This window comes from Sarcophilus harrisii, chromosome 4, assembly GCF_902635505.1.
Source record: "Sarcophilus harrisii chromosome 4, mSarHar1.11, whole genome shotgun sequence".
NCBI lineage: Eukaryota > Metazoa > Chordata > Mammalia > Dasyuromorphia > Dasyuridae > Sarcophilus > Sarcophilus harrisii.
The window spans coordinates 409,542,986-409,555,148 of record NC_045429.1 but is presented as its reverse complement, the minus strand read 5'-3'; the positions used below and the strand labels follow the sequence as shown (position 1 = coordinate 409,555,148).

General features: G+C 35.3%; 1 protein-coding gene across 1 annotated transcript in view; it reads left to right on the top strand.

Annotated features, from left to right (window-relative positions):
* VAV3 (vav guanine nucleotide exchange factor 3) overlaps positions 1–12,163 on the top strand; it is a 449,592-nt gene that overhangs the window by 238,208 nt on the left and 199,221 nt on the right. Inside the window, exons 11-15 of the mRNA XM_003769710.4 lie at positions 2,500–2,568; positions 5,893–5,979; positions 6,524–6,609; positions 7,138–7,270; positions 8,766–8,875. Coding sequence (XP_003769758.1) covers positions 2,500–2,568; positions 5,893–5,979; positions 6,524–6,609; positions 7,138–7,270; positions 8,766–8,875 — 485 coding nt within the window. The remainder of the gene's footprint in view (positions 1–2,499; positions 2,569–5,892; positions 5,980–6,523; positions 6,610–7,137; positions 7,271–8,765; positions 8,876–12,163) is intronic.

Below are 12,163 nucleotides of genomic sequence, written 5' to 3'. Positions count from 1 at the left end.
CCCAAACTTCTCACAATAATTAGGAATTACTATAGGAGCAACATTTTATCAATATGGTAAAACTAACCTGTTTTTAGGTAGTTTAAATCTAAGCATCTTGATTAAGGGATTAATAATGTCCCACACCCTATAATATTACTTGATTGCTTAGGGAATCCCTCAATTTTATAAGAGATTTTTCAGATCCAACCAGACTTCCAATCCCCAATGCATATAAATACTTTTCTAATTGCTGTTCTCTGCCTTACCCCACTCCCAGCAGAATGTAAGCTCTTTGAGAGCAAGGGTTAATTTCATTTTGTCTCTGTTCTTTCAATTCCTCATACATAGTAAGTAAGGATTTAGGGAAATGCACCTTGGATTGAGTGGAATCTGCCAAATTGTTATTCTACTAGCAATTCTATACCTGTCAGCACACTGAATGGAATGCTCAGACATCCCCCTTCTCACCACATGCCACATCTAAGATCTTGTTTAATTGTAGCTTTTAGAAGGGGGTGGCAAACTGGGAGTTTTATGAATTAAAAACATTAGTTTCCTTACTTCATCAGGATAAACTCAACTAGGTTCTGCCATCTTCTGAAATGCATTCTGCTATACTAAATTACAATAAGACCCTATTTATTTTAAGATGATTCTTGTTATAACCCACAAAGCTCTTGGTTTCCACACTTAGCCCTGTAATGAGGGTGGAGAGTCTTATAAATTTAATTTGATAGCTGTGCCAAGAGACTCATTAGTTCTGCTCCAAAGAAATGCCTTACTGTATTAGACTGTCAGCCTTGTTGATGGTTGTGAAATGTCATCTTAAAAAGATCTACCACCTGTACGGGAAATATAATTTTTGACTCTGCTTTGCTTTGTACGTCTTGTATATTAAATTTGTTGAAGTATGTCCATAAAAATATTAGTCATCTATATTTTGTTCTACTGAGAAATCAGAAAAAATTCAAGCCTTGATTATTTCTTTAAAGTGCATTAAAACATTTATGAGCCCCAAACCGAAGGCAACATAATCAAATTGTGGTTTATGAAAAAATGATTAGGAATACAGAGTCAATCAGTGCCCAAGGCATCAGAGAACTAAAAGCATGTCCAGAGGAAGAAAGCGAGAGGTTGTTTTATAACTTTGGAGTCATCAAATCCCTTCTCAAGTATGGTTAAGGTGCTATTTAAAAAAAAATAAGCAATGCTTTCAGTTGTTTAAAAAAATCAATTTTTTGGTACATTTTTGCACATTTTTGTGTATAACATATGTTTGTATATATTCTTATATTTAACATATATACATATATATATTTAAAAATCTCAGGATTTCTTTTTGATTTTCTGTAACAAAGAATGGTCAAGAAAATCTACTTCACTAGCTTGGAAATTTGTTGTAGGAAATGCTTTCGTGTTCTATATATGGTTCATTACATTTTTAAAAAATGACCATTTTAACTTGCCAAAGGGAAAGAAATGGTGATAATAAAATAAAATCCTAGTAGGTTCAAGATACTTTAAATTGGCAAAGTAGGGAAGGAATGCTATGGCCTTTTTTCATATTGTAGAAAATGACTTATTTCAAAATGGAAAAATATATATTATTTTGAAAATCATCATGCATTTTTAGATTAACAAGTTCTCTTATTACAAAATATATTCAACATCTTTTAATCGGTGTCTCTTTTTGTGCTTCTCTTAGACTTATTCATAAAATAATAATGATATTTTATACTGCTTCAAGGCTTGCAAAGTGCTTTATTAATGTCGTTTCATTTGATCCTTACAAAAATCCTGGGAAGCAGGTGGTATTATTTCTCCATTTTGCCACTGAAGAAACTAAGACTGAGAGTTTTGATGGGCCCAAAGTCATACAATTTGTGATTGCTTGGGGTAACATTCAAGTTTAGGTTTTGATTTCAAACTAAATGTTCCATGCACTATACCACTTAGTTGTCTCTACAAGAGTAATCATATTTTTCAGAAATTGTGCACAGCAGTAACAAGCCTATGTGATGATTATACAGTGGACTTGGCTCTTTTCAACAATGAGATTATTCAGGCCAACTCCAATAGACTTATGAGGGAGAAAGTCATCTGCATCCAGAAAGAGGATTATGGGGACTGAATGTGGATCACAACATAGTATTTTCACCATTTTTTGTTGCTGTTTGCTTGTTTTTTGTTTTCTTTCTCAGCTTTTATCCTTTTGGATCTGATTTTTCTTGTGCGGTATGATAACTATGGAAATATGTATAGAAAAATTGCATGTTTAACATATATTGGATTACTTGCTGTCTAAGGAAGGGAAGGAGAAAAATTTGGAATGCAAAGTTTTACAAGTGTGAACATTGAAAACTATGCATACATTTTGAAAATAAAAAAGATAAAAATAAATAAATATAAAAAAGAATAATCATATTTCTGTGTTTGTACAATTAAAGAGCTTTCTGTTTATTTCTTACATAACAAAAAGTTGTTTTAAAAAAATATTGATGTCTTATATATTAACAGGAACTAGTAAAACACACAACTGATCCCCTTGAGAAGGCAAACCTCAAACAGGCCCTTGATGCAATGAAGGTAAGTGAGGGGCTTCAGATCCTTGCTTTTATCACAAGATATGGAATCATTGATTTTAAGTAGAATTAAGCTTTAAAGGTCATTTAGTCAAACACCTTCATTTTACAGATGAGGCAATTGCGTTCTAGAGAAGTCAAACTATTCATTCAAGGTCACATAACTCATAAATACCAAATAATACTTTCAGGAGATAAAGACTTGTCCTTGGGTTTAAATGTAGAGATCTTTGTAATATATCTCAAAAGTTACTATCTTGAAATATCCTTTTTTTCCCCTTTGTGATGATGATAAATATGTTTGTAGTAGATTTAGAAACTTTTAGATGTATTGATGCAATTTAGTAAACAAAACAAAACAAAACAAAATTCATTAATAGTAGTGGAGATTTCTTAATAACTTCCATACAAATGGAGTTTTATAGAAAGTTTCATAGACATGTCTAAACAATGTAAAACAGATTATTTAACCTGGAAATCACTTTGACTATATTTAAGGCCTTGAAAGGAAATAACAGTGATACTAATAAAAATAATTTGATTTACATTGCCAGTTTTGGCAGAATTTACATGGGGAGAATTATAGAATTTTCAAGTTGGAAGTGACCATCTGCTTCAACCATGCCTGAAAAGGAATTCTCTTGACACATACACACAGAAAACCAAGCAACTTTTGTTTGAAGCCCTTCAATAACATTGTCAAATGTCCTCCTGAAGCAGCCCATTCCACTTTGGGATAGCTTAAATTGTTCATTATTCTTGTATGTCAATCCCAAATTTGCCTCTTTCAATTCAACATTTGTTGCCTTGCAGTTGTTGTCATACCCTCTGGGATGAAGCAAAAGCAGCCAGATTCCTCTTCCATAAAATAGCCTTTTGGGTACTTAAAGGCATCTGTTGTTATTGTTGGATTGTTTCCATTTGGGGTTTTCTTGGCAAAGATACTGGAGTGGTTTTCCATTTTTTTTTCTCCAGCTCATTTTACAGATGAGGAAACTGAGGCAAATAGAATGAAGTGACTTGTCTATCTGGTAAATGTCTGAAGCCACATTTAAACTCATGAAGATAATAAATTCTTACAAGCCAGGTGCTCTATCCACTGAGCCATTTAGCTGCCCTTTTTCTTCAGTCTAATTTCTTCAGTCTAGTCTTCAGTCTATTTTCTTCAACTGATTCTCATATGGTATAAACTCAAAGTCTGGTTTGCTTTGTCTTTTCTAAAATATGGATTCCAGATTTGAACACAATAACTTACTTGTGTTATCAGGGTAAAATATAGTGAAGTCATCAGCTCTTTATTCCTTGGAACTATCCTCTTATTATAGACTGAAGATGAACTAATTTTCTTGGCCATCACATCATACTGTTGGTTCATATTGAGGTTGTGCTCACATAGGAACCTCAGGTCCCCCTTTAAGGACAAATTGATAGTTGAGCCTTGCCTTTCTCAACAAGCAAATATGCTGTTAAAGAATTATGGTCATTAAAATTTTTTTTATGTAAACTCACTCAATCATGTGAATTAGATGTATTGGAGAAACAATTGAATTTCATTTCTAAGAAAACCTTCCTTTCTTTCTTCTTTTCTTAAACACAACAAGTAAGCATAAGTTTATTTTTAAATTTTTAATAGTGTTTTATTTTTCCAAATATAATAAGCATATGTGAGAGCTAAGCAAGTGTACCAAAAATCACTTTCTGATTATGCTCAATGAAAATATCAATAGAGATAGCAATTGTACATAACTGAAAGGTGCGTTCACACGTGAAATGTGACTTTTGTTATAACATCAGGCAAAGTTCCTTTCTATCTTTTCTTGTGGGATTCAATCCTAGTTCCTGCTGTTCTTTTTAATATCACCATTGGTAGGGGGCTATAAAAGACACAGCTGTTTGTTAACCTTTAGGGTATACAGATTCCCTGTTTATAAATACATTGTTTTCAATATGGAAATTCAGTCATTCTAAACAATGCTCAGGATCGCTTTCTGACAGAGACCCACTGCTGTTTAGATGAATTAAATATATAAAGAGGCAAGAGAAGAACTCAGAACACAAGGAAATCTAGAGCAAATATAATAAAAATAGCTAGGAACAGTACAGACAGATTAGCTAATATTGTTTTCTCTAAAATAAGAAAAGACATTTTTAAATAGGTTAAGGCACATGGAGGATCATGATAGGTAGGCATTTGGGGTTCATCTTTATCCACTTGCTTGCCTTTTAGTTTCTGACCTCTCTCCTTTTTTTAGATCTGCAGAATTAAATTTTGTTTCTTGACTGGCTACTCCCTGTTGGTTAACTAGGAGAAATAAGTGGTTGCATAATACAGCTCAGCTCAAGTTCTTTTCCAAACTTTTAAGTCATTTCTTTGTGTGTTTCATCCCCTCCTCTCTCCCATGCCCATTACTTATGTAAAAAATTTAATTCTGTAGAACCCAGTTTTTAACACTCATAATAGGTCATGCCGACCTATTTTTCTTTCCTTTATTCTACAGAGCACCCCTCTAAAGGCAATGATATTCTTGGGCTTAACAGAGATAAGGTAAAGAAAGAATAGCTATAGGTTCCTCAGCTGTACCATAGATATATCACTTTCTAAAAATTCCCTGTTGAGATGCCTTATGTATGTGAGATACTGTAATGTTGGAGAAACTGAGGCAAGATAGAGGTTAGAGAGTTTTTAATATTTTATTTGGATTTCTGAGAGGGAGATTTCTGGGACCAAAGGATCCATTTTGGTCTCAGGGCTGATGTCTCAAAGCATTCAGCAGCAGCAGCAGCTTCAGCAACAGCCTTAGAGTCAGCATCGAACGTGAAATTCCAATGGAATATATGTTTCCATAGGTCAGGGTAGGCAATGGGATGGAGTCTGAACATTGGTAAATGGCAGGAATTTCCAAGAAGAAACCATCAATCCGGTTCTAACAGGTTGGGGGATAGGACCATAAATTCTGATAAGAGGACTTAGGAGCCAGGATGTCTGAACTCCCCCTTATCTTGAGTTTACACATTTAGAGTTTATAACTTTAGAATAGCCAGCCCTAAGTTATATCAGTCCTAATGGTCAAGAGGGGGGTGGTTTGCAACCAGGAGGACTGAGGCAGAACAATTCAAGGGACTGAGGCAGAACAATTTAGGGAAATTGAGGCAGGACAATAAAAGGAAACTATGGCACAATAATACAAGTCTCTTGGTGGTCATTAGAAAGTGGCAGTGATTATGCTGATTACTTATGTTGTCAGAATCATTCAATTTAAAAAAATGCATCTTTTCCTCCATTTATCACTGTTGGTGCTCTTTTTAAACTTTTGCTTGTATTCTTTAGGACTTGGCACAATATGTAAATGAGGTGAAGAGAGACAATGAGACCCTCCGTGAAATAAAGCAGTTTCAATTATCCATAGAGAATCTGGTAGGTGACTTTTTAATCTCCAAAAAGATGAGGGGGAGATGAGGGATAAGTTTCCTGGAACTGCCTTTAGAATAATACATTTCCGAGTGTTTTTTTCTCTATTACCAGTTTTCTTCAATTGCCCACTTTGATTGACATCTGCTTTGGGAAAGCATCTCTCTTGATTTTCAGTCATTAATCAGGTCAGCTTCAAAAGCTTCACCTTTTCAAAAGGAAATAAGCTTATGTTTTAGATCCCATGTAACTTAAATTCTTCTGATCTAATCCTCTTTCTGACCTGGAAAGAGATCTGATTTTCCCATTAAAAACTCTACTTTGCCTTTGTCTCTACAATGGATACCTCAATTTCAAGAAAGGCAAGTTCATTTTCAAATGCATTGTTTGCTTTCAGGTTTTCTGGACCCCATGCTTTAAAAGTATGAAATGATTTCAGTGTCTATATATTGGTCCTGGGGAGGGCAGGAAGAGATTCCCTCCCCCTTCAAGTATCATTTCTGTTTACATGTGTCTGTGTAAGAATGAAACCTACCTTTTATGTTTTTAGAATCAGCCTGTCTTGGTGTTTGGAAGACCTCAGGGAGATGGGGAAATCAGAATAACAACTTTAGACAAACACACCAAACAAGAAAGGTGAGGAAATCATATGTGTCTTAATAAGAATGATTAAGTATCTGAAGAGAATAAAAGAAAATAATAAAGATAAACATTTTTTAAAATTACTTTTGTTGGGTACAGGTGAGGAGAAAAATAATAAAAAAAGATGATCCCATAATGTTCTATTTAGTAATCAGTTCAGCAGTATTCTAAGGATAGACAACCTTTCTTCTTAATACCCTGTTTTCTGTTGCTTTGTCTAAATAAGGCCTTAAGAGACAGGCAAGAGTCCAATTTAGACTTCATTACCAAGGAAGTAAGTTTTCAATGTGATGCATGGAAATGGAGCCATACCATTCCCATGAATATTTAAGGACCAGGGTACCTCGCTTAGAAGTACTCCAAGTTGTCCATGAAGTGTTTATTAATAGCTTAACATTGCAGCTTGTAAGCCCTTTTTTACAGTGATCTTTGGATGCTTGATGGTGAAGCCTGCTTTAGAGAACAACCCACTTGCATTCCAGGGGATCTCTTGTCATTTCACTCTTGTTTTGTTTTTCACAGGCATATCTTCTTGTTTGACTTGGCAGTCATTGTGTGCAAAAGGAAAGGTGATAACTATGAGATGAAGGAAATAATAGATCTTCAGCAGTACAAAATTGCCAACAACCCTACAACTGACAAAGAAAACAAAAAGGTAGTGTCATCTTAGATACTGACAAATGTTATCAATGGGGAACTTTTCAAGTGACATGAACAATATCTAAGATGTGAACTTCTGAGATCTTGTGAGATTCTCCTGACATGATTGAGTGATAATATATATTCTTGAGTGTGAACAAAGAAAAGCCATGACTCTGGCTGAATCAACCAAACAACTACAGCATGGGTGATCATGTTAGTTCGGGGACCTTAAGAGTTTATGAGAATCTCTCTGCAAATGATTTGGCTGCAGATGGTATGTAGAATTGAGGTAATTGGAAGTGGTGAATCACAGCAACATAAATATAGAACTAAGAAGGGCTTTTGCAGATCATCAAGCCCAATGCTCAAGATTTCTAGCTAATGAACTGAGGTGGGATCAATTGGGGATCAATGTCTTGACCGATTATTAAATAGAGAAACATGGACTTGAATGCAAGGGCTCAAAACTTGTCTCCAGTATTTGCTGATTGGGTAGCTAATTGGGGCTGGTGCATTTACTCACTGCTAGTCTTAGTGTATTCAGCAGTAAAATGAAAACAGTAATTGCACCTGTCTCACTAGGTTTCTGGGAGGATTGAATAAGCTCATGTATGTAAAGCATTTTGCAAGTCTTAAAGCATTCATAGACCTAGAGCTGTCCAAAACTCTGGAAACCATTCAGTCTAACCTTCTCATTTGACATTAAATGAGTAAACTGAGACTGAACTTAAGTGACTTACTCAAAGTAAGTATATAGGTAGTACAGTAGTAAAACCAGACTTCAGACTCAAGTCAGTAACATCATAGGAACTGAGCATCATGAGATCATACATTTAGAAATAGAAGAAAACCTTACAGGCTATTAGTCTGACTCCCCCATTTTAGAGATGAGTAAGCTGAGTCCCAGAGGAATGAGATGACATGTCCAAAGTAACACAGCCATCAAGTGTTAGAGCTGGGATTTAAACATAAATCATCCTGACTCTAAAGGTACCAAAGTTTAAAGGTAGGTAGCATAGTGAATAGAACCTTGGACCTGGAGTTCAAATCTGGCCTTAGACACTTACTAGCTATATGACTCTGGGTAAATCACTGAACCCTCATTTTTCTCATTTTCCTGTACTGTAAAATAGGTATTAAAACAGCATCTGCTTCTCAAAATTGTTGTGAAAGTCACAGGAGATAATAATTGTGCTAGTTCAGTGCCTTCACTATATAAATGCTTATTTACTTCCATTCTACACCTTCCTTTCCACTATTCCATTCTACCTCCAGGCATGCACTGCTTTATTTTTATTTATTTATTTTTGTTGTTGGTTTAAGAAATTTATTTTTAATTCTGTGCACTATGATCAACTGTGATGTTGCTGCTGCCACTGTAAGATAGTCATGGTAGGCACTTGTGAGCAGCTATCTTGGTTTTTTTTTAAAGGATGTTAGTGGGGTTCCAGTGAACAAGAAAACATAGCATTATTATTAATCAATGAATTAATTATTCATTTCCACAGTGGTCTTATGGCTTCTATCTCATTCATACACAAGGACAAAATGGACTGGAATTCTATTGCAAAACAAAAGATTTGAAGAAAAAATGGCTTGAACAGTTTGAAATGGCATTGTAAGTATCCCTGCTACCAGAAGGAATTTCCTTCCCTGCTTAACATCATTTACAAATCATGTCCTAAGCAGTAGGCTTTCCACCTGGGGCTATCTTTGTAGAACCAGAGGAGGCACCCTTCCTTCTAACCTTGGAGGCAGCCTGTCTGCCTGCTGGCTTCAAGTGCTCACAAAGCAGGGCCTTCCCTGAACTACTCTAAAGAAAAGAAAGAGGGAGCCGTGAGCTCTCTTTAGAATGCTATCTCCTCGGCTGGGATTGTTTTAATGCTTCAGATTGCCACAGCCTCTGAAAATATCAAATGTTCAACTCACCAAAATTGGCCATGATTGTGACCTTTTAAAGCTCTGTCTTTTGGCCCATTTATTGAAATGTCTTTTTTAGGAGAGATATAGAGGGGCTGACTGTTTATTTGGTCTCTCCTCCCCCCACCTATCCCTATGTTTTTCAAGTAATTCATCATTCAAATAATTTTCTTTTCAATATTTTTCCTATTATAAAGAAAACTTTTTTTTCAGACTAGTTTAGAAATGGTAAGTCTTAAAGAGATGACACAGACATTTCTCATTCATTTTGGCATCTAAAGCCTGAAAAGTACACTGTAAATATGGAAGCTGGGCAAAAAGTACAGCTCACACAATTTAGAAATCCAATCATGTCCTCCTCTTGGAGGTCTCCTTTCTGATTTTCTTCAAGTCTCAGGTAACAAGCCATCATCTGCCTAAAACTTTTCCTGATCCTTCTCAAGCCTACCGCCTTCCCTCTGAGATTATGTCTAATTTATTTTGTACATTTCTTAATCATACATAGTTTTTGGCACTTTGTCTTTCCCATTGGATTATGAGCTTCTTGAGGCCAACAACTCTCTTTGAACCCTCATCTCTTAGCACAGTTCCTGAGAGACACTTTAATAAAATGGATGTTGGCTGACTAAGTGAAGTCATCACTAAGAAAGATGAGAATCTGAGCAAAAATCTGAAAATGTAGAATTGGGATCAGTTTTGTTTAAGCACAAAGGTCCTTTAGGTCTACAGGGAAATTGTACCTCCTTTTTTAGAAGTTAATTCTCAATAGGAAATGGATGTTTTTACTATAGTTTTGGTTGGGGCAATACAGTGGTTTGTTTAATAACTTACCACCATATTCTTATACATCTCTTTCTTGGCACAAATACAAGGGGCTAATGCAACACAAATGCATGGAGTCCTTGGGTGTCAGCCAGTAAACCATTTTAGTATCTGTCTATCTTTGGAAAAGATAATTTAGCATTCCTGCTTATGATAATTGAACATAATATGAGAGGTTTATTGGTTCAGTGAATTAGTGCACTAGGTAGTCCAAAGGGACCCTTTCTGGTTTGGGGTACAAAGGATCATGATCCGGTGGTTTGGTTATTCATCCCTTGAGAATGGTAGGTCATACCATAAACCCACAATGTTATTTAATGCAGCTGCATATGATAGGCAATTATAGGGGCATGGTATTTGAGGTTCCCCTAAACCAGCCAGACTTAAACCAGATGAGACAACCTAGGACCTTCTATTCTTTGGTGAGCTATTATATGAAAAGAAGTGTGGCATAATGACTGTAGTTCTTGGAACCAATCAAGGAACTTTGTGGTGCAAATCTGCATGAACTCTAATAGCATCAGAAAAGATCTGATCATCCACTTCATACTTCCATATTTCTTTAAATTGTATTATTTTATTTTTGAAATGTTTCTTTTTCAGTTCTGAATTCTCTTTCCCTCGTGCTCTTTTCCTACTTATTGAGTAGGCAGGAAATATATCTACTATACATATAAAATCATGCAAAACATATTTCCACATTAATCATGTTGCAAAAGAAAAAAAGGGAGAAAAAAGTGAAAAAGCATTCATTAGCAAGCATTGAGTTTGTTATTTCTCTCTCTGGAGTGCCTAGAATCCATATTTTTTTAAAAAGGCAGTTTTATGTTTATGTTTTTTAATTTAAATTTTTAATAAATGTAATTAGGTTGCACAGTGAGTAGAATACTGTACTTGGAGTTAGAAAGATCTGAGTTCAAATCCAACTTCAGACATTTACTATCTGTGTAACCCTAGGCAAGGCCCCTAAACTTTGTCTGCCTCCATTTCCTCAAGTATAAAAATGGAGATAACAACACCTATCTCCCAAGGTTGTTGTGAGGATCACACGAGACCATATTTGTAAAGCTCATAATACAGTGCCTGGAACATAGTAGATGCTTAATAAATGCTTGTTCCTTTTTAATGGCCCTTCAAGGATTTATAACTGATCTTGTGTTCTATGCGGCTAAGATAAATTATTTAAATTACTAGGTTCTGATTTGAAGGCTTTTAAGGGACAGCATGATGTTGTAGGAAAGAACATTGGTCTGGATATTGGAAGGTTGGTGCCTTAGCTCCTCCTCTCACACTAGAGATCTTAGCAATTAAGAGGAGGAAAAGGGCTTGGACGTCATCTGATTCTAGCCATGGGTCTTTGAGGACATTGCTTCTGTGGTTCCCATATATGTGTGTGTGCATAAACACACACATATGAGGAAACAAAAGATGAGGGAGTCATGCATTTACATGTATATGTAGGTATATATATATATATATATATATATCTGTCTGTCTTTCTTTATATAACTATGTCTACATATTTTATCTATATAAATATATTTGTATCTATATATCTATGTAAATAGTCACATGTATAGATCTACATATTTATATAAATATCAATAGCCATCAGTTTATATCTATGTAAATGTCTCTGTATATATACATATATGTATGGGTGTGTGGGTGTGTACACATATAGGGGGCAGGGGAGAGAGAGAGGGGGAGAGAAACAGAGGCAGAGGCAGATAGAGAGACAGAGAGAGAAAGATGAACTAGAAACCTCTAATATCCCAAGCAGAGTTAACAGGATATGATCTTATGTTTTTAAGATGATTAGGATATGGGAAGGTGTGTAGAAATTGTACAAGATTCTTAAAAGAGGGTTAGCATTAGCCTAGGAAGACCCAGTTCTTTTGGAGTTTGCCTCTGAAAAGAATATGATTATTTAAAATAACATGCAAAGGATATTTTCACATACATAGCGGTGGTTATTTGTATTTCAGGCTTCCATTGACAGCACTACACAGATGGTGAGAGGGTGGAAATACCTTAATTCAGAATTGCTTCGAGTTGAAGTTGAGGGTTCCCATAAACAGGAAAAATGTCATTTATGGTAAATCAAATCAATGGGCATTTCATCAGTTTCAGAATGTTCTATTCTTTTTCCTTTTCTTTTCCT